At 46.2% G+C, this 25295-nt stretch overlaps 4 protein-coding genes and 1 long non-coding RNA gene across 30 annotated transcripts in view; 3 read left to right on the top strand and 2 right to left on the bottom strand.

The window, feature by feature from the left end:
- Positions 1 to 661, top strand: part of Dus1 (Dihydrouridine synthase 1) — a 28947-nt gene extending 28286 nt beyond the window's left edge. For all 4 annotated transcript variants that reach the window (XM_020945109.2, XM_020945110.2, XM_086830467.1 and 1 more), the window contains exon 5: positions 146 to 661. In XM_020945109.2, the coding sequence (XP_020800768.2) occupies positions 146 to 592 (447 nt within the window). In that variant the 3' untranslated portion in view covers positions 593 to 661. The remainder of the gene's footprint in view (positions 1 to 145) is intronic.
- A 43-nt stretch (positions 662 to 704) lies between these two features.
- Positions 705 to 2136, top strand: Rpp30 (ribonuclease P protein subunit Rpp30). 2 transcript variants are annotated; one of them, XM_020945202.2, is made up of 5 exons: positions 705 to 1023; positions 1086 to 1273; positions 1352 to 1420; positions 1476 to 1750; positions 1821 to 2136. In XM_020945202.2, exons 1-5 carry the CDS (start codon positions 933 to 935, stop codon positions 2116 to 2118), a joined length of 921 nt encoding a protein of 306 aa, XP_020800861.2. In that variant the 5' UTR covers positions 705 to 932; the 3' UTR covers positions 2119 to 2136. The 2 variants fall into 2 exon arrangements, with proteins under 2 accessions (XP_020800861.2, XP_086686594.1); XM_086830468.1 differs by having other exon boundaries at positions 810 to 1027.
- LOC147643972 (uncharacterized) lies at positions 1609 to 2377 on the bottom strand. Its single transcript, XR_015271122.1, has 3 exons — positions 2244 to 2377; positions 1807 to 2016; positions 1609 to 1748 (listed from the first exon to the last, which is right to left on the bottom strand). It is a non-coding gene; the product is annotated as an uncharacterized LOC147643972 (long non-coding RNA).
- A 140-nt stretch (positions 2378 to 2517) lies between these two features.
- Positions 2518 to 25295, top strand: part of kis (chromodomain helicase DNA binding protein kismet) — a 46870-nt gene continuing 24092 nt past the window's right edge. For 11 of the 22 annotated variants that reach the window (XM_086830461.1, XM_086830456.1, XM_086830455.1 and 8 more), the window contains exons 1-6: positions 2518 to 2641; positions 13013 to 13582; positions 13733 to 21876; positions 21938 to 22115; positions 23882 to 23969; positions 24178 to 24331. In XM_086830461.1, the coding sequence (XP_086686587.1) occupies positions 13539 to 13582; positions 13733 to 21876; positions 21938 to 22115; positions 23882 to 23969; positions 24178 to 24331 (8608 nt within the window). In that variant the 5' untranslated portion in view covers positions 2518 to 2641; positions 13013 to 13538. Of the gene's footprint in view, positions 5400 to 12852; positions 13583 to 13732; positions 21877 to 21937; positions 22116 to 23881; positions 23970 to 24177; positions 24332 to 25295 lie in introns of all 22 variants that reach the window. The other 11 variants (XM_086830458.1, XM_086830457.1, XM_086830449.1 and 8 more) reach the window with 3 other exon arrangements.
- Positions 22199 to 23790, bottom strand: LOC110178089 (cilia- and flagella-associated protein 263). The gene is made up of 2 exons (XM_020945092.2): positions 23064 to 23790; positions 22199 to 23004 (listed from the first exon to the last, which is right to left on the bottom strand). Exons 1-2 carry the CDS (start codon positions 23632 to 23634, stop codon positions 22256 to 22258), a joined length of 1320 nt encoding a protein of 439 aa, XP_020800751.1. The 5' UTR covers positions 23635 to 23790; the 3' UTR covers positions 22199 to 22255.

The following is a 25295-nucleotide window of genomic DNA, read 5'->3' as shown; positions in this document are numbered from 1 at the left end:
CCGTAGTTATTAGATAGATTGTTATCAAGATCCTAGATCTGGCTCATAACTGCCTAGCTCTTTCCACTGTCTTATGCCCACGCCTGTTTAAAATCATATAATCTTAAAACAACTAAAACAAATCTTATGTACAAACCTTACGCAGCGTCTGCGCTTGGAGCCGTGGCTGTGCCAGCCCTATATCCGTGCCTCACCCGAATCCCATCGCCAGAAGATTGCCGAAAAGGAGCGCGCCGCCGAGGACCCCAATCGGACCAAGCGGCAGTTCTTCGACAAGGATGGCAACGAGATATCCCGCAAGCGGATGAAGAAGCTGCGTAGACGCCAGCGCAGACCCAACAAAACGGAGACCCAGATCCAACTGCGCCACGAGCGACGCCTGGAATATTGCACGGAATGCGCCAATCCCCAGGGATCCAAGTGCGAGTTCCAGTTGTGCCGCGTCTGCTGCAAGGACCGATGCTACAGCACCAATTGCGACTGTCCCGGCCACGGAATACTGATAAAGTCCCGGCGAGCCAAGGCCAAGCAGTTCGAGGAGCATTCCACGCAGCCAGCACCACCCACAGCCGTCGCACAGGACCCACTTTGACCCTAACCTTTCACATTGACGCCTCTTGTTTGTGTTCCCATTAAATAAGCAGAAAAAAACAGTTTAAAATAGCAGTTTAAGTAGGAAAGTAAGGTATCAAAGTATCGGTTTCAGTTTGTAAATTTGAATTGTGCGGGTAATTTAAATTGTTTTGAATTGTGTGACCAGGCTAGCAGGCTACAGTGTGACCTGCACGATGGCGCTGCCAACTTATTGAAGAAGTTACCGGATCTCTTAAATATAATAGCGCCCGGACAGCATTTCTCCACTCTGCAGCTCTGGTCACTCTTAACACCAGTTGCACGCTGGCTGCTCGGAATAAAATCAAAACAAACTGGAAATGGAGCAAACAAAGCCGTTTTACGACTTTTGCATACCGTTTAACAAGGATGACAAAGTGATGCGAGCCCTGCTCAGCGAGCTGGTGGAGTGTGGGTAGCTGGCGGTGCCGCCAAGCAAGTATTAATCGCTAATTCGATGGAAATCTTTGCAGTGGGCTACAAGACCATAGCCATCGACCAGAGTTTCGATCACAGCCGCAAGGAGGCCGGCAAGAGGGGCTCCGAGATGTTCCCCGAGCCGCACAAGGTCGAGCATCTGCGCAAGGAGTTCGGAGACAAGCTGCGGATACTGCAGAGAATTACCATTCTCTACGTGGATGTCAATGTGTCGCACGCGATGGTAAGTCGGGCTCTCTAACTCCTAGCTCTCATGACTTCCATAGTTTTTTCCTACTTATTGCTGTTTGACTCTTTGCAGAGTGTCTCCCTGAATCTGCGCAAGTTCAATCTGATTGCTGGCCAGCCCAAGACCGATGCAGCCTTAACCGTAAGTCCGTTACGCACTCTTTTCGTGCAAATCCTCAACTAATCTATGCATCCAGCACTGTTGCACCACCTTCAACGGTGATCTGGTTACCTTCGATCCTGCGGCCGGATCACGGCTAATGGTCAATCGGAAGGCCTACCAGGTGGCAGTGCGCCGTGGCATGTTCTTCGAGATCAAGTACGGGCCTGCTATTGCCGATTCGAACAACAGGAAGGACATGATCAAGGTTGCCCACAATTATGGCATCAAGGGAAAGTCCCGAAACATCATCTTCAGCAGTGGAGCAGCGCACCAGTTCCAGTTGCGGGGACCCTACGATGTGGCCAATCTGTGAGTGAACGAAACAGTCACTAGGGTCACTGTGTGGATTAATTTACTTTCGTTACGTGTCTTGTCTTAGCGCCTTCATATTCGGCCTGTCGGAGGATCAAGGCAAGAAAGCTGTGGACCGGCACTGCCGACAGCTCTTCCTGAGGGCTGAGTCGCGACGTTTGGGCAAGACCATCATGTTCGTGAAAGGCGGCGGACCCATTGTCTTCTCGGATAGCTCGGAAGATGACCAAAGTGATTCGCTGGACGACGAAATGGAAGGGTGTCTGAAGGAGGAAGAGTTGGATGAAGAGGATGATGAAGGTAATGGAGATAATAACGAGGAATCAGAAAATAAGCCGGCAAATAAAAGACTGAAAATCGCGTAGTTAAAGAGAAAATGAAAAGAACAATTTTTGCTTTTAAATTAAGTGTTTCTTTTCAAGAAACTTTATCGATAGTTTTGGGACATGTCATTGGGACATTCAAGGCTTTATTTAGCCACTTTCTCCACCGTGGTTTATGTCTGGATTGCACTGCTTTGTCATAAATAGGAAATAACGTAATGTAGAGTCGATGGTGCTTGGCAGAGATTTCCACGGTGTTTGTTTAGTTGACACTTGCAGATTACTTTAAAAATAAATACATTGTTGTTCGCTGGGTTAAAAACAATTACCTTATTATTTACTACGTAAATGGCTACTTTTTGAAGGCTTACGTAGTTGTATACGTTCTTTTTAATTGTAGTGTGACCAAATGCAGGTGAAGAGAAAATCCCTGTTTTTTCCGGCCGAATTTGTGATAATTAACGGGGAAACTGGCGGGCACACTGCACAACAACAAAACAAAATGGAGGTGTTGGAAAAAAATTGTCGTTGAAAAAAGTGCTGGTCTAGAATTTTGCGTTAAACGGTAATAAAAAGTGCAAATCAATTGCAAAAAGTTGCGAAAAAACGCTTGCTAGGTTGCCGGCAACTGAAGCGAGAAGAAAGCATATCAAAATTGAGCGTATTTTAAGCCAAAAATGGCTTTTCATAAACGGCCCCGGAGCCGAGACACTTGAAAAGAAAAAATGTGCAAAGAAGAAGAGAGCAAAGGAGAGAGAGAGAGAGCGAGAGAAGAGAGAGCGCCGAAGACAAGCGACGAGACGAGACGAGAAAAACGGCAAAGCAAAAGAAATATGTATTTCGCGAGGCGACGAAGAAATGCTGCAAAAGCAAGCAGCAGCCAATGTCCAATTTTCAATTGTTTTTCCCTTCCGCCAACTGCCAAGTGCATTTCTCCCGTGGCGTGCATGTGTCCGTGTGTGTGTATGTGAATAATTAATGGCGAAATTGGCGAAGAACATCGAAAATCAAATGCAAAAGTGTGGAGCGTTCGGTCTAATATATGTAATTAAAAATGGACCTCATCGGCGAGTATATGAGAGAGTGCGTACAAGTGTGTGTGTGTGAGCGATGCTCATTATGATGTTTGTTTGATTGTAATCATCGCGCTGATTATTGCCAGCTCTTTTTTTCTGTACGTTTCGCAGTTGATTTCTTTTCTTCTGCTTCTGCTCGCCATTTTCTTTTTAAACTCCCCGTAAATCGCAAAACCAACAAATTGTTCGTTTGTGTTTCACTTTACTTCATTTTTTTTTTTCGCGTATCGCGCTTCGCATAAATTTTGTGTATGTATTGGTGCCCCGCTGCTGCAGTGTTGCCAACATTATTCGGGAGATGCAACCGCAGCAGCAGCGGCGTCGCACATTTTGCACCTGTGCAGAGGAGACAATCTGCGTTGCCCCCCGTTGCGTCCTCATACTCCTCCTCCGCCTCCATTCACACCCCCGCATTTGTCCATTTGCCGTAATGGCCAATGGCTACAGTTACTCTGCCGGCGTCGTTGTTGCCGATCTGCTTCTTTGCGTTTGCCTCTCGCTGCCTCTATTCATATTTTGTTATTGTTGCAACGGAACGGGAACGAGAGAAATCGAAGTGTAATTTGTGTGCTAAAATTGAATGCAATTAAATTTGTTCTCAGGTCCGAAGTGTACTAAATTTCACGCCAGGAGTTAATTTAATTGCTAGTAACTGTTAAACGGAAGATTTTATAGAAGTGTTTAAGTTCGACTTGGTCTCGCAAGTGAAAAATCGGAAAGCCCGAATGGTAATGCAGTTTATTTTAATTTGAAGTAAATCGAATTAAAGCTTGCGGTGGCTCTTAAAGTTAAATGCTGACCTCTTTTGTACACTTAAATGGGGCCACTCTTTAAAGTTAAACCTCTTTTTTTTAACAGCAGTGAAACTTTTGGGCCTTGAACTTACCGCAGTTTAATTTAAAGGATACTGTTGTTATTCCTTGCATTAATATAATTTTATTTGTAATTTAACTTGAAGCTACTCTCAATTGAAATATTATTTTTGTTGTGACTTTTAAGATGTTTTTTGGTAGATTAATATTTGTATGTAAATGTGTGTAAATTCATTTTCGGTTTGTAAAGTGCAGCTTAATATTTCGTTGCTGCCATTTCGTATAATTGGTGCCACTTGGCCAAGCTCCACTGTGGTGGTGTCTTCTCAGTGCCCCCCGTGTGCTCCATCGATATATCGATATCGACACTCACATAGATACAGTGCACAACATATGCAACGGTATCCCTCTTTGATTGCTTTTGCTTTGCCTCAGCCCCGCTGTGTCAACTCATCTGTCTGCCTTCCTCTGCCCCACTCCATCTCCACTCTAGTCGCACGCTGCCTCACTCGCACTCATGCACACTGGCAGAGCGGCATTGCATGGACACACGTTTTTCTAGCCGGGCGACACTCTCCCACTACCTCTCTTCCGCTACTCTTTGCGCTCGCTCTCAACACACAATTGATGGGAGAGCGTAAAATTCATGCGCTTGTCGTTGCTCTCGATGTCGCGTCGCGTCGTCTGTTGTGCGTCTCTGCTTCTTCTTTAGCCACTCGGCGGCTGTAACAATTTTTTTTCTTCTGCTTTTCTGTTCATCTGCTGCCTTTTTTTCTTGCTTCACTCCTGCAATTACAAAGAAGAAGAAGCAGCAGCAGAGATTTCCACTGACTTCCAGCAATATCTATCGATTTCTTTGTTTCTTTTCGGCTGCAAAAAAAATAAACTACGTGCGCGTATATCATGTTTAATTGTAATTATGGTACATTAGTGTGAGTGTGAGAGAGAGGCGGCGGCGTTGGCCAAGAAGAAGAAGCAACAGCCTCGCCAATTGCAATTGCAATCGTTGCTCTTTTGTAGTTCTTTTTCTTTGGCCATTTGCTTCCTCTTCTCTCCAGAGCTGTTTCTTCGTCTTGTCTTCTTCTCAGTTGCTAGCTGTGGCAATTGTGCTACAATTATTATTTCGCATGTGTGTATCTACACTTGAATTAGCATTGTTGTTGCCGTTTGTTTGTCATTCTCGCCATCATCTGTCATTCTCCTGCGAATCGCGCTTCGCCTAACTATCGATAACTTGCGTCCGTCGAAATGATTGCGTGACCGAAAAGAAAAATAAAACACAAAAACAAATCGGTAACAAAAAACAGAAACCCGAAAACGGTAAAAACTAGTACAAATTTAATTGTAAATTGTGAGAACCGGCGAGCATTAACCAAGATAAATTCAAATATGGATTAGCCGAAAGCAGAAACTACGATAATAACAAAGAAACATGGTGAGTAATAAAATTGCAATTCGATTTTAGTAAGCATTAAATTTAAAAGAGAAATGTGAAAATCCGAGCGATTTACAACAATTGAAAGGCAGAAAATGCTTTTTAGAAATAATTATGTATCTTTAACCGAAAGCAGATACACACGTACACAAACACACACGTACAGCGAGACAGAGACGAGACACGCACACTGACGGACAAACGAATTGAGCGAAAAGCCTCACAAACACAAGCACACGCAAACGCCAAACGAAATAATTTCAATCAACTCTTTTTGGTGGAAGAAGCAGCGAAAAAACGTCACACGCCTGCCTGTTCGTTTTCTCCCTCCTTCTCTTCTTCCTCTGGGCAGTAAACTCCAAGCTCTCGCCATCTCCTTTCCTCCCCCACTCGTTAATATGCGAATAAAGCTAAAGTTAAGGCGAGTGGGCAGCTCCACTCATTGCTTACAGTTTTTTTTGTTCTTGTTGTCGTTATTGTTGGAGTGCGGCGAAAAAATTTAAGTAATAAAAGGGAAAGAAAAAACCGTACGTATGACGTGCAAATGAGAACGGCAGTAACAACAACAGCAGATACTAAACTTAAGCAAGTTACAGTGGAATTAAACCTACAATAAATATGTATGCCCATTCGATAATGATAAGAACTTTATGAAAACAAACGAATTTTGTCTTCTGTTTTAATTGAACCAAATTAAGAGTCATATTTAAAAATATAAAATTGTTTTAGTACTCCAATTTATTTGTATTATTGTTTTTCAAACAAATAATAAACAATTTTCAACAAGTTTGAGATTATTTGTGCCGAAACATCAAGTACACGCAAACCACTGTAGTTAAAACGAAAAGAGCGACAACTGCTGGGAGAGAGTGGTGGAGAAAGAAGTGGAGAGAAGCTGATGACGGGCGATTGCGAACGAGAACCGAACGATGGAGCAGAGGGAACTCTGACCAGAGACCAGCAGCGACGCGACCGTAATACGTATCATCCATCCCAAAAAACCGAATCAAAACCGACCAAACAACACGGGACAAGAACAACAACAGCAAGCAAGGCAAACATATGAACGACGACGACCCCAACTCTCACACACAAACACAGGAGCTCGCTCGCTTACACTTACACACACATAGGCAGGCAGGCAGGCAGGCAAACAAACTCAGATACAGACAAATAAAAGGCAAAAGCCAAAGGCGCGCACTACGATATGCGAATGCGAATAAAATAGCAGCAACAACTATGCGGCGAATTTGCACGAATCATGCGAATCTCCAATACACAAGCCTAAGCACACATACACCTACATGTATACAAGCACTCGTCGGCTTTTACTACATGCCATGCATAATACGTGTCTCGTACTTGTCGCCGTAATGTTGTTGGTGTCGCCGCCATTCGCCTTTCCTCTTTTCTTCATTTCATTTCGCTTTACTTTGCTTTGCTTTGTTTCGCGATTTTTCCCGTATCCGTTCGCCGCTGCGAAACTCTCAATCTTTCACTTTTGATGGGCGACCACCCAACCAACAACTACAACTAACATCACAAACACTATCCAACCTGGAACGAAAATACATGCATCTAAAACACACTTCTCAGCCAAAAGCGCTATCTAATATAAGTAACCTTTTAACCTTTTTTGTTTACTCTTTTCAAAAAAACTCTAAAACTTAGATTTCAACATTTCTGTTAAAATTGCATTTGTTAATCTGTTTTATTTTCGTTTACTGTGCTGTGCGTTTTCTTATATATTTTAAACCGTAATTTTTTTTTTAAATATTTTTACATCTTTTTTTTTTTTTTTTGTTGCCTTTTTTAAATTCATTCGCATTTTTTGTTTTGATTGGCTCATCGCCGTCTCTGTTGCCCACTCTCTTTCTATACGAAACAGTCGCTCTGTCGCTTTTTGTCTGTCTCTCCGTCGTATTTCCCTCTGTTCTGTCTTCCTTGGCTTCTGCTCCGTCCGCCTAACATGGTGACTGCGCCGCTAGCAGCGCTGCCGCTAAAGGCCGGCACATGTCCCCCCCATTCGTCCCCTTCGCCCTTGTCTGTCGCAGCACGTGATATAGTCGCTGTGCTTTTGTAATTTTACTTTGGCCTGCTCTTTAGCGCACGCTATGCTTTGCTCTCGACTCTTCGTTGTTTTTGTTTTTTATAATTTTTTTTCTGTGTGTGTTTGTCGGTTCAACATTTTTGCTTTTATACGCTCGTTTCACTTGTTGGGCTGTTTTTTTTTCTTTCTCTCTCTCACTCGGTTCGTTTTGTCGTGTGTTTTTGCCGCTCTCTCGTTTTGAACCGGCACGGCGCTCAGCGAGAGCCGCTCTCCCTCGCTATAGTTCTCCCGCTCTTTTTCTCTCATCCGGCTTTAATGTTGCTGGGTTGACAATGGGCACCTCTATATCCAGCCATTCGATCCGGTTTAGGTCCAGGTGCAAATTTTATACAACAGTTTAACTCGATAATCGGGTCAGGACTCGTATCTGCCTGCGTGTGAGTGTGTGGGTATAATTTTGGTAATTCTAGCGGGAAACACGGCGTCAGTTCTTGTGGCAACACTAGACATTTCTACTTTGCTCTTTGCTTTTTGCATCGTCATCGCGTGCCCCATTGTGCGTCGTCCACGCATTAGAGATGGAATCATCGCCGCCACTGATCAAGTGCGGATTATCCCTTTGGTAGTTATTATTGTGCCAGTGAGGTAATATTTATTGAAATTTGAATTTTTTATATGATTATCATCTTACATCTTCTTTTACTTAAAGTAATAGTTTCTATGACATTTTTAAATGATAATGCTTTAGATACAATAATTGTTTCTATTCGATATTGATTCGGTGTACCTAAAGAATGTTCTTATTACACTACATTACATTAAAGTGCAACGATTTATTTGTGGGTTGGGTGCCAATGAGTTCAATGGAATTCTTGTAGTTTTTAACATTAAGAATTAAGGTTAATTTGTCTTAATTCTTTACCTAGCGTCGTTGTTAAAGGGTATCCCAAGGAATTTATGCGCTTGGCGACTGACGCTTCTATCGGCACTCCACTCATCTCTAATGCCAATTGGACATGCCATAAATGTGCCGTTACACATTCAAAAAGCTTGCGACGTGTTTGTAATTTTTGCCCAGCGAACTTCTCTCTAAGAGAATGTGTGTGTGTGAGTGCGTTGAGTTGAGTTTCATTTTGGTTTGGTGGCTCTCTTTGGCTTTTCCGAAAAACTGTGTGTGGCTTTTCAGCCTTTGTCCGCGTCCATGCTTCTTCTTTTTTTTTCTTCAGCTGCTGCTGCCGTCGCCGCTGCTGTTACTTTGCCTATTTTATTACCATTTTTACGTACGTCCGTACGGCCTGAGTCTGTGTGTGAGTGTTGCTGCTGCGCCCATCTGTCTCTGCTCTGCTTCTTGTCGTCTCTTGCCTCCAACTCCTCTCTAGTCTCCTCATCCTCCTCCTCCTCCTTCTGTGCCGCTGCTGTCTCTCCTTTCGGGCTGCCTTTTGCCTCTTTTTGGACCGCGCGAGCTGAGTGACGGACTTGGCTCTTGGCTCTGTGAATGCGGCTGCTACTTTTCTTACAAAAACCAACTGTACTTTTTAGTTACTGTTAGCTCGAGGGACCCCAGCCACTTGACTTGATTGTTATTAAAGGCAAGAGATTTATTCGTTTCATATGTACATACAGACATACATGCATCATACTATTCGCTAAATGTGTGCGGTGTGTTACCACCAAAGTGACTACACAATGACAACACGTCTAAGCCCAACACTGAAAAAAAGAAATGTTTATAAAACACGGTCGCAAATTTTAGAAATATATATTAATGTATAAATACAAGCATAATGCATATAGTTCATGTTTTTAGAGAAAATATTTTAAATCGTATACAGTTGGTTTTTAAATATGTTGAATTTAAATCGGTATAGATCCTTCTAGACCGATTTGAGCACAAACACTAAATAAAAATTAATTCTACAGCTTCTTTTATTTATTTTAAGCTATTTCGACTCGCTTTAGAGCCTGCGAATTCCCCTACACTTTTGTTAGCTTATTGTGGGTCAGATATTCGTTACATTTGAAAAGTTTGAGATAAAGAGCAGACAAAGTCGGCCCTAAAAAGCGAAGCAAGAGCACAAAACAACTGTCAAAAGTTGTGAGCTAACTTAAAACAAGGTGAATGAACCTCTTTTAACGTTTTTCTCTTTTTTGTTTTTATTTGTGGGTATTTGTATGTATATTATTATTGTTGTTATTGCCAAATGTTTAATCACAAGCTTTGGGCAGTTATACATATGTATGTATTATGTTCATTCAGGTTTTGATATGTATACATATTTGATTGCTCTAAGTTACGTTTTGCACCTCATTTTTACAAAAAGGGTTGTAAACACGTGAATACCCTAGACAAGGGTCATACTTGTCGTTGTGAGTTTGTAGGCAAGAGAAGAAGGTATAGAAGGTAGGGATACTGATGAATCTTTGATCTTTGATCATGTACATCCAAGCCTAACTATCTTTCCAAACCAGCTAATTTAGATAATATGGTATGATATTAGTTTCACTATAAAATTTATCCTACAAAGAAGTTACAGAGTTAATCTTAAGTATTACGCCTTCGAGGCTTAAACAAGGCATAGTTACTTATTCTAGGTGTTTGTAATACCTTGAAGGGTATGTACTTCTTGTATTAAGTTCGCTTCCGTTGTGTTATGGTGAGAAAACTCTGACTTGGATGAACTTTTGAAAGCGATTTTCATGGCTCATAAAGCGATGGAATGGAGTGAGTGGAGCAGCATGGGAAAACAGAGGGAGAAGTGGACCCAGCCCAAGAGCTAATCCACCATTCGGTTTGGCTTGTTCCAATGGTTCTTGATGGTGCTTTGTTGGTGTTACATATATTGGTGGTGGTGCTTCGTCGTCGTCGCAACGTCGGGTCACAAAAATGTGGCTCGCGTCTTTCGTCGTTTTGGGACACTCTGAAATTTGCTTGTCTATTATCACCTTTAATCGATTTTTCGCTTATTTAAAACAAATGTACAGTTGTGCGCAGAGACAGACATAAAGACAGAGACGGCGGCGACATAGACATAGACACAAACACCGAAAAGAGAGGCAGAGAGGCGAGGCAATAAGTAAAGTATAATTTCACAATTTTTCAGATGTCTGTGCCTTTGCTTTGCTAACACAAACTCATACAGACGGACAAACGGACAAACGGACAGCAGTACCACAAACATTCACACGTTATTACATACACATGTATGCATATTACTATTGCTTTTAGTTTATTGTTTTTCTTTTTGCAATTACTTTGCCCGATTTGTTTGTGTAAAAGCCACGCCAAAAAAAGCGAGAAAATGAGAAGAAGCGAGCAGCGGGTAATAAAAACTAAGGCGAAAGAAAAATGCGACAAACACACACTCGCTCACTGATAGATATCTGCCAGATATACAAAAGTAAAGTCTCGCCGCACACACAAACTTGCAGATATACATAAAAATATATCTATGTATGTCTGTATGTACGCTAGCCTAATAATAATGGCAAGAGCTGAAACTAAATAAATAGCTGAAATTGCAAAAGCGAAATGTAATTGATTACGGCAAAGTCAAAGCAGCCAGAGGGTCCAACAACAACAACAACGAGAGCGGCACAGCGAGAAATTATCACACAGCCCGAGATTAAAATGACTCAAATTGATTCAGAAAAACTGAAAAGGAAACTAAATTCTGGGAGACGAAATTGAATTATAGGATAGAATTGGATATCGATCATAACCAAGCTTAAAATATTCGCATTTCTTATTTATCGATATTTTAATATGCCAATATTTTCGAAAAATCTAATTTTCAAATGCTTATAACTATGCCAAAAAACCATTTATTTTGATTCGAAAAGTTTTCTAATGCTAGTTTTTATTAGGTCAATAAATCTGCATACTAAATTTAAATTTTTATAGAAGTAAAAATTTTTCCAAATTATTTAAATTTTTAATAATTAAAAATAATGTAAAAGTTTTGAAAAAAAATTATAAATTTTTTTTTTCTGCCAGAGATGGCTAGATCGATTCGGCTTTTTGTGCTGATCAATAATATATGTGATTTATAGGGTCGGAAATGATTCCTTCACATCGTTATTAGCTTCTGACTAAAATAAAAATACCCTGCAGGGTATAATAATATTATTAAATTTTATTTAGAAAAGAACAATTATTTCATGCTTTTTAACGGTGTAGTGACAGCGACGAAGGCAACGACTGGCTAAATGATTGTCCAATGAGCGCGAACAACTCGCGGCAAGCTCACAGTAGCGGGTTCCAGGGGCTGGAAGGGGGGGAGGAAGTGCTGGAAAATGGAGAGTAAAGGGTGGGTGGCACTGGGGAGCGGTGGTAAGCTTACCGCTTAACCCAAGTGTCAGGCACTCCACATAAGTTTCGCTTGATGATGTGCCACACCGTGTGTGTGTACACCTCTCACCTCACCTTTATAACGAACGGCGAATTTTCGGCCGTGTATCTCTTAATGTGTGTGTAAGTGCATATCTCTATGTACTCTCTGTAGTTTTGTGTCTATATCTCTCCACTTTCCATTTGCACAAACAAACACACAAAGCAGACACCACACCTTGCCACCCAACCAACCCCTTAGCTCCCCTCCACTCCCCTCCCCTCCCCCCATTCCATTTGCATATCTTTTGGGCTCTCGCCCAGCTTCCAACAGCAACAAAAACATCAGGAGCAACAGAAACAACAACAAGCAGTCAGTCAACCCACCCGCATTTCTTTTTTTCTTTTCTTTTTTCGCCTTTTTCCCCGCTCGCCTTTTCCTTTTTGCTGTCTCTCTGCGGATTTTCCAACTGCTTGCTGCTTTAGATTTTTCGGCTAAAAGCAGCAGAGACAATGCGGAAAAATCGATAGAGTTTTTTTTATTGTTTTTTCTCACTACCGCAGCAAAAAAGATTTACAACCTAAAAACCAACCCCTCACACCACTCATTGAAAACACGAGAGTATTTCCAGTACTATATAAAGTGTATTATATATATTCCCATTACTTTTTGAATTTTAGTTATTTTTGCACCAAATTATAGCTAAAACCGCAGTTAATGTTTTATAAAATAAAAGATAAAGTTATAATATTGCTCAACATTTTGGGGGGTCAAACTGTACGTTATATGTGCCAATCTATGAAATTCATAAGCGTATAGCTTTTCCCCTTAAAAGTTGCGGCAACAACAACAACAACAACAAAAGTGCCGAGCATCATCTATGTCTTTTCAGGGGCATATTATCAATCAATATTATAATGATTTAATTAGTGATCATTTCTAGGCATATAATTTAATGTAGTTAAAAGAAGGATCTCTCAAAAGAATAATAAATATAATAAGGTTATATCATTTAAATGGAATTTAATACTTAATCTTATAACTAATCTACGCATTTTCTCTCTTTTCTTTACAGATTAAATTAATAAAGTGTTCTCGCTTAAAATACGCTCAATTCTCGCATAATAAGTGCACCATTATCGTTTGACGCGAAAACTTTTTGTAAAATAATTATTTGTAGTATCAGTTACCATTCGAAATACCTTCAAATCTTCGTTTTATTTATGTTTTTCTAGCTGTGAGCAAATGTGTTTCACTGCGAATATGTCAAAGGTCGGCCATGAAGTGCACGAAACACGAGACACAAATGACTTCAACATATGAAAGCAACATCAACCACAATAACAACAAGACGTTAAATTGCACACCAGTTGTAATTAAGTTTAGTAGTTAGAAACCCAGAACAACCAATATATATATACATATATTAGATACACAATCATAAACGGTAAACTAAGACGAAGCGCGAGAGTGGAGAGAGAGAAAAGGAGCAGCCAGAAGAAGAGATCCGTTCAGATAATCAGTGGCCAGAGTCAACACACCATTCATCCCCGCGGTGCAGCAGAACAACTTCTCTGGGCCAGACATTGCTTCCTTCCTTCCTTACTTCCCTCCTTCCTCCCAACTCGAACGCGCAGAGAGCAAGCAGCATCAAAATTAAGCCAATCGACGAGCAAACCTGAAAACGCAGCGGCGTCGCGTCGTCATCCATCGGTCGACGTGTAACGGACATTTTTGTGTGCGCTGCGTTTCAAAAATCTGATGGATGGAAATGCACAAAATATGTTTCACGGAAATCATCAAGGGTGAGTTTTTCCGACACTGAATCTGTGGGGATAGTCAACCCTTAAAATAAGTGGCCAGAGATTGCTCTATTTATATATGTATATTCCCCTTTTAGTACAGACAATATAGGTTATTCTACTTACTATTCTTGCATTTTCTTGTTTATACAGAGATCCCTATTACCGTTACGATGCGGCAGCCGCCGCAGCAGCAGCCGCCGCGGCAAACCCTCGGGCAATGGGACCGCCCGGCGGCTATCCGCCACGCCACCGCGCTCCACACCCGCTACAGCAACAGCCCCAATATCCATCGTACCAGCCAACGGCGGAGAATCTCTACGGGCTGGGGGCCGCCGATCATCAAGCGGCCATGGGCGTCGGACTCGGTGTAGGCGTCGGCGTTGGAGCCGGAATGGGTGATCTAAGCGGTTGGGGTGCAGCGCCCTCAGTTCCGGGACAAGCGGCAGCCTATCCTGGTGCAGGATTGGGTGCCTATGGCCATCCGCAGGCAGCCCCGCCGGCGCAGCAGCAGCGCCAGCAGAGCCAGGCCAGCGCGTATAGGCAACACATGCCCGCGTACGGACAGCAGGAACAGCAGAAGCTGGTGGCGCCCTACGGAGCACAGCAGAGCATGATGGCCGGCTACGGATCGCAGCAACAGCAGGTCCAGCCGCCCACGCCCCAGCAGCAGCAAGCACAGCAAGTCCAGGCACAGCAGGTGCAGGCACAGCAACAGGCGCAGCAGCAACAGCAGCAGCAGCAGAGTCAGCAGCAGGCTCGGCTGCCGCAGCATTATCCGCAAGCACCTGGCCAGCATCCCCTGTATCCTGGTGTAGTGGGAGCACCCACTGTCCAGGCAGGACAGCCTCCGACAGTGCCCCAGGCCTACGCTCACAGTCCCTACGGAAGTCCAATGCAACACCAGCCAGGACGGGGAGCGCCGCAGCACGTGGGCTATGGCCACACGGGCCTGGATCAGGCCTCGGCCTACGGGCAGCATGTACCGGGAGGAGCGCCGCCGGGCCATCATTTGACTGCGCAGCAGCAGCAGGCTGCGCAGCAATTGGGAGCTCACCAGCAGCAGCAGCAACTCCAGTCGCAGCAACAGCAGGCGCAGCAGCAGCAGCAGCCGCACGTCTCGCTGATGCAGCAACAGCAACAACTGCCGAGTGCCGTGCTGCCCCCACCACACATGGGAATGCCTCCTAGCTACGGCAGCCACCACCAGCAGCAGCAACAGCAGCAGCAAGTCCAGCAACAGCAGCAGCAGTCGCAGCAAGTACAGCAGGCAGCGCCGCCTTACATGTCCAGCAGCAAACATCAACAGGCGGCCGCCGCTCAGCTTAATTCCTCGCCCCAGTATCGTGCACCCTTTCCCCAGCTATCTCCACAGATGTCGCCACGTCCGCCGACCATGTCGCCGCATCCGCAGATGTCGCCGCGACCAGTGGGCGTGTCGCCGGCAAAACCACCTCCCACACAACAGCAACAGACGCAGGCGCAGCAGCAGCAGCCGCAACAACAACAGCAGGTGGTTAACAACCAGCCCAGCCAGCATAGCATCCAAGGCATGGTCGGACTACCCTCTCCACGCCCTCAGCCACCAAGCAGCGGAGGAGGAGGAGTTGGTTCTGGGGGAGGAGGAGGAGGAGCGGTATCGAAGGCAGTACCAGCTCCCGTAGCCCCCGTCAATACCTTGCAGGCCCTAGAACAAATGGTGATGCCTTCGCAGGCTCATGGATTACCGCCAATGGACTATCCGTCCGCGTATAGGAGCTCGGTGGTGGGTCCCAGGATGCCAGCGTCGCCGCAACAGCAACAGCATCACCAGCAGTGGGGCACGCAGCACATGGCAGCCATGCAACAACAGCAACAGGCGCAACAGCAGCAGCAGCAGCAACAGGCGCCACAGCAGCAACAGCAGGCGGCTATGTTGCAGCAGCAACACCATCAGCAACAACTAAGCATGTACGGACAGGCGATGGGACAGCAGCAACAACAGCAGCAGCAGCAACCACAGGCGGCGCAACAGCAACAGGTTGTGCCGCCAGTGGTGGCACCACCAGTAGTGCCAAACCCGCAGCAACAGCAGCAGCAGCAGCAACAGCACCAGCAACAGCAACAATCACTCAACGATCAACTGCAGCATTCCATCAACGATATTGTTGGAGGCGGAGGAGGCGGCAACAGCAGTGGGCCACCGGTCAGCAGTCAAAATCAACCCCAACTGGCGGCCATGTCCTCCTCGCCGTTGCACCAGCAAAGTTTGCCCAGTATGCATCATTTGATACAGCCCAGCATGGAGGCGGGACAGTCAACACAACAACAGGCAACGCAGCAAGCGCAATCGAGTCTAACGTCGCCGCATCATCAGCAAATGCAGCATCAATCGCCGATACATCAGCAGCAGCAGCAGCAGCAACAGCAACAGTCGCCGCACCACCAGCAACATCTACCCAGCTACAATCAGTCCCAGCCGCAACAGCAGCAGCAGTTTGATCCGTTTGCAAACATCTTGGGCGACAGTCAACAGCAGCAGCAACCGCCGGCAGCAACGACGCAACAGACAATGTCGCCAGCTCATGTCAGTTCGCCGATTCCAACACAAATGCAACAGCAGCAGCAACAGCAACAGGTGCCACAGCAGGCGCCGCCGCAACAGACCTCAACACCCTCGTCGCATCACCTAAGCAGCATTCTCAACGAAACGGCCAACTCGAACGATTCCTCTACCTTGGCCGTGGCCGCCAATGATAGCAACAATAGCAGCAGCAACAGCAGCACCAACAGCATCGTCAACAATCAGCCCACATCGGTCCATGACAGCAACTCGCAGAGCAGCATCAACAGCAGCGGAAACAACAACCAGCAGCCCCAACAGCAGCAGCCGCAGCAACAACATCTGCTAATGGACAACACAAATTCCCACTCAGATGTCGTCGGAGTGGATGTCGGCGGTCTCTTTGATAACAATTCCATGTCCTCGCAATCGGCAACAGTGACGACTGCGGTGGCCAACAATGTTGCAGCAGCCACGGCGGCTCTCTTGGACAGCAATTCGCAGTCGTCGAATGCTGGTGATTTTGAGAAGAATCAGAGTGAATCAGGAGGCGAAGGATTAGCGGGCGTTCCTGCCAATGAGTCTGAGATGCCGATGGATGAGACCAGTGTCCCAAAGGCACAAGATACCAGCATGAGCCTGAGTACCGAGCTGCCGAGCGCTGTGCAGGAGGATCTCGTGGAGAAGCCCATTGCCGAGGATATGATAGAACAAACGCAGTTGGGAGAGTTGACAACAGAGGAACCGCAAAAGAACCTTGAAGACTTACCGGAGGACAAGGTAGTGCCTCCATTGGATCCCACAGCGCAGGCGCCGTCGCAGCAACAACAGCAGATTCCTCCGCCCATGGGAATGCCAATGCATCCGATGGCTCCGGGTTACGATGCCCAGAGTGCTCCTCCTCCAGGTCACATGCCGCCCATGATGCCACCATATGGAGCAGGAGTAGGCGGAGCACCGCCTGGCAGCATGTATCCGCCACCGTATCCGATGTTGCATCAACAGGAGATTGCAGCACTGCAGCAACAGATCCAGGAATTGTACTGCATGCCGCCGGGCCATGAGCACCAGCATCAGGAGAAGCTGATGCGGATGCAGGAGCGCTTGAATCTGCTGACGCAGCACGAGATCAACGATCAGTGTGCCGGCGGTGGCCCCCAGTGTTTGCTCTATCAGAGCATGCCGCCCATGTACGGACCGCCGGGAAGCAACAATCCGTTGCATAACCAAATGGTGGAGAGTCCCCAGGTCTCAAGCACCACCGGACGAGGCAGGGGGAAGGGAACGAATAAACCAAGGAAGCCGCGCGCCAAAAAGGGCGACAAAGGCGGACAGGTGGCGGCGGCCGCAGCTGCCCATCAGCAGCAGCAGCAGCTTCTGGACCAGCGCCAGGGAGATCTTATGGATATCAGTGGCAATGTCGTGGACACTCCCAGTATACCCACAACGCAGCTGCCCGTCTCCGAGGACTGTGTGACCCAGGGAGCCGGCGATACCAGTGTCGTTGGCATGCTGGAGTACAGCGAGGGCATGGGAGATCTCTCGCAGGATGTCCACTCCGCCAATGAACTGGACACCTCCACCGATGGCAGTGGTAAGAAGAAGAAGCCTCGCAAGCCGCGCACTCCCAAGGATCCGAATAAACCACCGCGGGATAGGACGCCCAAGGCGAAGAAACCAAAGGATCCGACTGATCCGGAAACACCAGCACCTGCTCCCGCCCGAAAGAGGGCCAGTGTAAGCAAGCGAAGGAAGCAGTATGGCGAAGAGGGAGCCGAGCAAACCGGTGAAGGCAGCGAAGTGGAGGACAACAAACCACTCGTGACCAAGGCTGGGTCCGCGGATGGTGAAGCGGAAACCACATCGGGCGGCGGCGGCGGAGTCGATGGTGAGTCTCCGGACTATGATGACATACCCGTATCCAAGATACCGCGAAGCGCCAACGACGAAGACAAAGATGCCGGCGGCGAGGCGGGCGACGAGACTGTGGACTCTGTTCCGGATTCCGCCGGCGATGCAACCGGAACCACGCCTAGTAGGAGAGATCGCAAAAGATCAACGGCCAGGAGTAGTCGTCGCAATGCCAATTCCGAGGAAGGAGGAGGTAGTGCCCGTCGAAATCGTGGTTCCCTCTCTGCGAAGGCACTCAAAAAGCGAAGGAATAGGGGCAGGATTGTGCCCGAATCCGATGGCGAAGATGATACCATGGACAGGACACCGCCACCGTCACCGCCACCGGACTCTGAATTGGATTCGAACAAGCGACGATCCTCGAGGAATACGCAGCGAAAGAAGTACATTGACGATGTCATGCTAAGGTTTTCCGACGACGACAACTCACTCCTGGTGGCTTCGCCGGTGAAGAAGGACAAGAAGTCCTCAGCTGCCGCTACAGCCGCCGCAAATTCCAATGCTGGCAGTGATGTAGAGAAAGCGGAGGCTCAGTCTGGGGCCGAGGGAGAAGCGGCTGGCCAAGAAGCAGGTGCGGGCTCTGAGGACAAATCCAATCTTCCCTTGGACGAAAGCAGTCAACTGGAAGCCAGTTCGAGTTCGACAACGGCCGCAGCAGCTGCGGAAAAGGAGCGCCTCAACGCCACCGATGCCGCCAATGCAGCCATGTCCTCCAAGCCCAATTATGTTTACATCAACACTGGCGACGAGGACAGCATGGTGGTGCAACTGGTTCTGGCAATGCGAATGGGTAAACGGGAACTTATCCCGGAAAAACCCAAGGAGAAGACGCCCGAGCCGCAGCCCAAAAAAGAGGAGGAGGTGCAGGAGCAAGCGGAGAAATCGGAAGCAGAAGCTTCAGCGGAGAAAGTCGAAGGCGAGGAAAAGCCTAAAACAGACGCTGAGGATAAAGAAGCATCCAAAGAAGATTCAGAGACGAAGAAGTTGGAAAACGAGACCACGGAAATGGCAGTGGACGGTGAAGAGTCTGAAGCAGAGAAGACGATTGAAAAGTTTGATGAGGCAGAAATTGCCAGCGAGAACAAGGATGCGGATAACAAGATGGACGTAGATGATGTAGCTGCTGATGAAACCAAACCAGAAGCAGAGCAATCCGAAACGGAGAAGCCTGAAGAAAAATCCGAGAACAGCGAAGATGAGAAAACCACCTCTTCGGATGTAGAAACCGCAACGGAGGCCAAGGAAACGGAGGAGACCGATGATGGTGAGAAAATGGATGTGGATGAGAGTGAGTCACCCACCAAGCCCAAAGAAGAGAGTACCAGTGGGGATAAGACCTCAACCGACGATGTGAAAACCGAAGAGAAAGACAACGAAAATGATAAGAAATCTTCGGAAGCTGAAGAAAAGGAAAATGAAGCAACGGCGGTCAAAAAGGAAGGAGAAGAGGAGTCCGAGAAGAAAGAAGGAGATGAAGGAAACGATGCTGAGGACAAGGAGAACAAACCCGAGCCTGTCTTCATCGATGTGGAAGAGTACTTTGTCAAGTATCGCAACTTCAGTTACCTCCATTGCGAGTGGCGGACCGAAGAGGAACTCCTCAAGGGAGATCGCCGTGTGGCGGCCAAGATTCGACGCTTCCAACAGAAGCAGTCACAGCAACTGAACATCTTTGAGAATATCGAAGAGGAACCCTTCAATCCTGACTTTACGGAAGTGGATCGCGTGCTGGACATGTCCGTGCACACGGATGAGAACAGTGGCGAGACCACAAAGCACTACTTGGTCAAGTGGAAGTCTTTGCCCTACGAGGACTGCACCTGGGAGCTGGAGGAAGATGTTGATAATGATAAGATTGAGCAGTATTTGCGCTTCAACAAGATCCCGCTGAGATGCGAGTGGAAGAGCAAGAAGCGCCCGCATCCAGAGCTTTGGAAGAAGCTGGAGAAGACTCCGGTGTACAAGGCAGGGAACAGCCTGAGACCTTACCAGCTGGAGGGCCTCAATTGGTTAAAGTTCTCGTGGTATAATACCCATAACTGCATCCTGGCCGATGAAATGGGTCTGGGCAAGACCATCCAGAGCTTGACATTTGTCCACTCCGTTTATGAGTATGGAATTAGGGGACCCTTCCTGGTCATAGCCCCCCTCTCCACGATTCCCAACTGGCAGCGAGAGTTTGAGGGCTGGACGGACATGAATGTGGTCGTCTATCACGGGTCGGTGACCAGCAAACAAATGATTCAGGACTATGAGTTTTACTACAAGACAGATAGTGGCAAGGTCCTGAAGGAGCCCATCAAGTTTAATGTCCTGATCACCACCTTCGAGATGATTGTCACGGACTACATGGACCTGAAGGCCTTTAACTGGCGTCTGTGCGTCATCGACGAAGCTCATCGCTTGAAGAACCGCAACTGCAAGCTCCTCGAGGGGCTGCGCCAGTTGAATTTGGAGCACAGGGTCCTGCTTTCTGGAACTCCACTGCAGAATAATATTAGCGAGCTGTTCTCGCTGCTGAATTTCCTGGAACCCTCACAGTTCTCCTCGCAGGAGGAGTTCATGTCCGAGTTTGGTAACCTTCGCAATGAGGAGGAAGTGAACAAGCTTCAGGCCCTGCTCAAGCCCATGATGCTGCGTCGCCTGAAGGACGATGTCGAGAAGAGCTTGGCGCCCAAGGAGGAGACCATCATTGAAGTGGAACTCACGAACATACAGAAGAAATACTACCGCGGCATTCTTGAACAGAACTTTAGCTTCCTGAAGAAAGGAACGACATCCGCGAATATTCCCAATCTGATGAACACGATGATGGAGCTGCGCAAGTGCTGCATTCATCCGTACCTCTTGAACGGTGCCGAGGAGCAGATTCAATATGATTTCAAGTCCCAGCACGGCGAGGATCCGGAGTCCTATTACAAGAATCTTATCCTCTCGGCGGGTAAAATGGTTTTAATTGATAAACTACTGCCCAAACTCAAAGCCAATGGCCATCGTGTGCTGATCTTCAGTCAGATGGTGCGATGCCTGGACATCCTGGAGGACTACCTGGTGTACAGGAAGTATCCATTTGAGCGAATCGATGGACGGATAAGAGGAAACCTGCGTCAGGAGGCCATTGATCGTTACTCCAAACCGGGTTCCGATCGATTTGTCTTTCTGCTCTGCACCAAGGCTGGTGGATTGGGCATTAATTTGACAGCCGCTGATACGGTCATTATCTACGATTCCGATTGGAATCCGCAGAATGATTTGCAGGCTCAGGCCAGGTGTCATCGTATTGGACAGCGCAAGATGGTGAAGATCTACCGCCTGCTCTGCAGGAACACGTATGAGCGTGAAATGTTCGACAAGGCGTCGATGAAGCTGGGCCTGGACAAGGCCGTACTGCAATCGATGAACACGCAGGGCTCAAAGGATGGCAACAACAAGCAGCTGTCCAAGAAGGAGATCGAGGATCTGCTCAAGAAGGGCGCCTACGGTGCTGTCATGGACGACGACAATGCCGGCGACAAGTTTTGCGAAGAGGACATTGATTCGATTCTGAAGCGTCGTACCCAGGTCATTACCATGGAATCGGAGAAGGGATCGACCTTCTCGAAGGCTTCATTTGCTGCCTCCGGCAATCGATCGGATATTACCATCGATGATCCCGATTTCTGGACCAAGTGGGCCAAAAAGGTAGATATTGATCCCGATGCCTGTGAGCGAGATGAGACCGAGGATTTGGTTCTCTCGGAGCCGAGGCGACGCACACAAATTAAACGATACGGTCATGAGGATGTGATGGAGATTAATTCCGAGGAATCTTCCAATGAGAATAGCGATGAAGAGGGAGGAATTGGTAAGTGGGAACTCTACTGCTTTGTTATGCCATTATTAAACTATTGCTAATCTGATTATAGGTCTTCGTTCACGTCGTCGCAAGGAGAAGAGAGATCGCGCCCGGGAGAAGAAGGGCAACGATGAGTACATTCCACGTGAACGGGATGCCTTGGCTGCCTTGGGACTGGAGGAGATTCAGTATGGTAACTGGGCCAAGTCCGAGTGCTTCAAAGTGGAGAAGGGACTGCTGTCCTTTGGGTGAGTAAAGAAGGGGTTGGGATTAGGGATAATCATTCCTAGCTGAGATTTGTCTAGTCCCTGTCCATAGCTGATAGCAGATGTATGTTTAATACGCTTTAATACTAACATGGAATAAGGGACAACGGATAATAAAGTAATTACATTTCAGTCATACGGATTTTACGACGTATGGCATTGTTCAGCTTCATGTTCAGGATGTAGATCTTTCGCTGAAGCATCTTTTCCTCCTTTTCGAGAACATGTGCCTCCTCCTTCCGTTCGATATACTCGCCAACGCTCGGGGCCTCGTACTCCTGCAGCTGGGCTCTCAGTTCATCAAGCGTTACATTATCCTTCGCATTGTGATTCTGAACGGCGGCCACCTCCTTTTCTAGCTTCTGTATGGCTCGGGTGACTTCCTCGGTTCTATTGAGTACCGTGCGCATTTCCGTCTCCAAGTTCATCATGGCTTGCTTCTCCTCGGTCATGGCCAAGGAGGTCTTGCCCGTAACACCCTTGAGTCCAGCCATGTGTATATTTTTCTCCTCCAGTTGGTTTACCAGTTCGGTTCGCTTGATCATCAGCTTCTCGAAATCGACGGCCGTCAGGATGCCACTGAGATCGGATTTAGTGATGAGGTCGGCACGATGCTGCTGGCACGTCTCCTGCAGCGAAACAATGGTCAACTTCATGGTGCCCATGAGGGCGCGTGCGTTCTTGAACCAATTCGTGGTGAACTTGCGCAGCTTGCGCTCAATCTGTCGCTCTGTGGCCCCCTCCAAGAAGGCCACGTCCTGTTCGTCGCGCAAAAAGTGCAGCATGAAGTTGTTCTCCGTCTCGATAGTTTCCTCGCTGCGATAGTGAAGCTCTTCGATCTTGGCCCTCAGCTGCTTCACCTCTCGCAGGGCTTAGGGAGTACGAATTTAGGGATTGAGGTGTTTAGGTCACAGCCTCTACTCTACCTACCGTTTCTCTCGATATCCGTCACCCGCTTCTCCACCTCGGCTGCTCTCTTCTCAGCCATTTCGGCCTTGGCCTTGTAGTTCAGCTTGTAGTCCGGGCCCCGTCGTTTTTCTGTGCCAACGCCGGCAGAGGCTGTCACCGAAGCCAAACGGTTCACGGACATGGAAATGGATCGCTTGGAACTCGATTGGCGGCTACCACGACTTCCCGCCACGGAGCCACGCTTAGTGTTTTGCAATCTCTTCAAGATCGAAGTGCGGCGCTGCCTTAGTCCCAGCAATAATTTCGGATCGTTCTTCTCGAGAAACTCAACCATGATGTGGTTCTCTAGTCGCAATGTGGCGACATCGTTGTGCACCTGTTCGATGGTACGCAGCATATCCAGTGCATCCAGGCTGCCCAGCCGTTCTTCGCGCTCCTCGTCCGTGAATGTGTGAATATCTTCCAAAAAGTACTTGTAAATAATGCCCATTATGTCCAGTTCCTGCGGCACCCCATATTCAATCTGAGTTTTGCTCGCATGTGACCTCATGGAGCGTCGGCTCATATTATCCTTGAAGCTGTGTCCCGACATGGTTGCCTCTCTCTTAAAGGGGATCTTGTTTCTTGGGTATTGAATTTGTTGTAGGAAATGGGAATGGCTTCCGGAAATTTTTATTTTACAAATAATATGTCTGTATGCTAGTTTTTGAGCTTTCAAATGAGGTTACACAGATTCCCGAGGATCACTAGATGGGAATGTATTAATGGGAAAATGTATAAATATATTCGACAAGACATCTTTAACGAATACTACTAATCTTTAAACCCTTCCTTTCTAGTTGGGGACGATGGTCGGAACTTCTGGAGCTGGGACAATTCAAGCGCGGCTGGCGTGATATCGATGTCGAGGACTGTGCTCGCATTATCGTAAGTAAACTTAATTCTAAGAATTGGAAAATTTAAGACTTCATAATCAATGATGACCAAACCATGCTAATATTGAGGAAACTTTAGGTTTCCGCTGAGTAAAAACCAACTTCTCAACCCGCTGATAGAGATGCAACTTTCGAAAACATTTATTATTCTAGATTAATTGCTAATGGTACAAGTTTTGTTTCCGTTTCCGTTTCCACAGCTCCTTTACTGCCTGCAAGTGTACAAGGGTGATGAGAAGATCAAGACGTTCATTTGGGACTTGATCACGCCAACGGAGGACGGAGAGGTGCAAAAGATCAGCAGGGATCATAGTGGCCTACACAATTTGGTGCCACGAGGTAGGAATGCCAAAGGTATGGTAAAAAGATACATTCACGCACACCTCCCAAACTGCTGCACGGACGTAGAGAGTTTTAAAAACAACAAAATTCAATCAATTAAAGTAAAACAAGAATGAATCGAACTTTTTGTATACGGTTTCCACACACTCTACTTTTTAAATGGGTCTTTATCTGGACTTTAACAACCTACCTTTGTGTACTTCTTGTATCCTTTTTAAGACTTTCCCAAAAGGAAATAATTTCACTTTTGTGTGTATTAGTGTGTGTTGTTTTGGGTCTATATAATGGCCTCTAATTTCTTCCCTTTACTTCCTATAAATATTCCATTGTAACTTACTTCAATTCTCGAATCAAATCTCTCGAAATACCACCCAGACTGACTCTATATTGACCATATCACTCTTGACTGGACCGATGAAAACGTGTGTGTATGTTTTGTTGCCATGCAATTGTATGCCTTTTACTATATATCAAAACTTATTATTTGTATTTTGTATAAATAATTATTAATCTATGTATAACCCGATCATGTAAATTCATAACCAAACACTCATTCATATTTTATATTCATTCATTTGCATTAACCTTCATTTAAACCGAGTTTTTCAATACTAACTGCAAAAATTATCGTCTTTGCTGGATTATGAGAGCTTATTGGTAGACAATAATTTGATATTATATAAATAACATTGCACTCTTATCCAAGAGATTTTAAAAAAGAGTTATTCACTGACCACCAGTGTTCCCATATCAAATCAATCTCTTTATCATACGCTCTCCAAATCTAGACAGAGAAGAAACTGTAACTTTGTTTAAATCGAAGATTTGTTTCACATTTTTGTAGTTAAATTTTTTAATTACAAAAAACAGCTGTGATTATTAAAAGTAAAGATCTCAAGTAGAGCTTACGAAATTTATTTGCATTTTACTATATTCACGGCGGAGCTGCTCTCCAAAGTCTGTACAGTTTTCCTTT

The sequence above is a fragment of the Drosophila serrata genome, unplaced genomic scaffold, assembly GCF_035046125.1.
Source record: "Drosophila serrata isolate PLE 108 unplaced genomic scaffold, ASM3504612v1 contig_240, whole genome shotgun sequence".
In the NCBI taxonomy this organism is placed as follows: domain Eukaryota; kingdom Metazoa; phylum Arthropoda; class Insecta; order Diptera; family Drosophilidae; genus Drosophila; species Drosophila serrata.
Note: the sequence above shows the minus strand (reverse complement) of the source record. Positions and strands in the feature narration are given on the sequence as shown.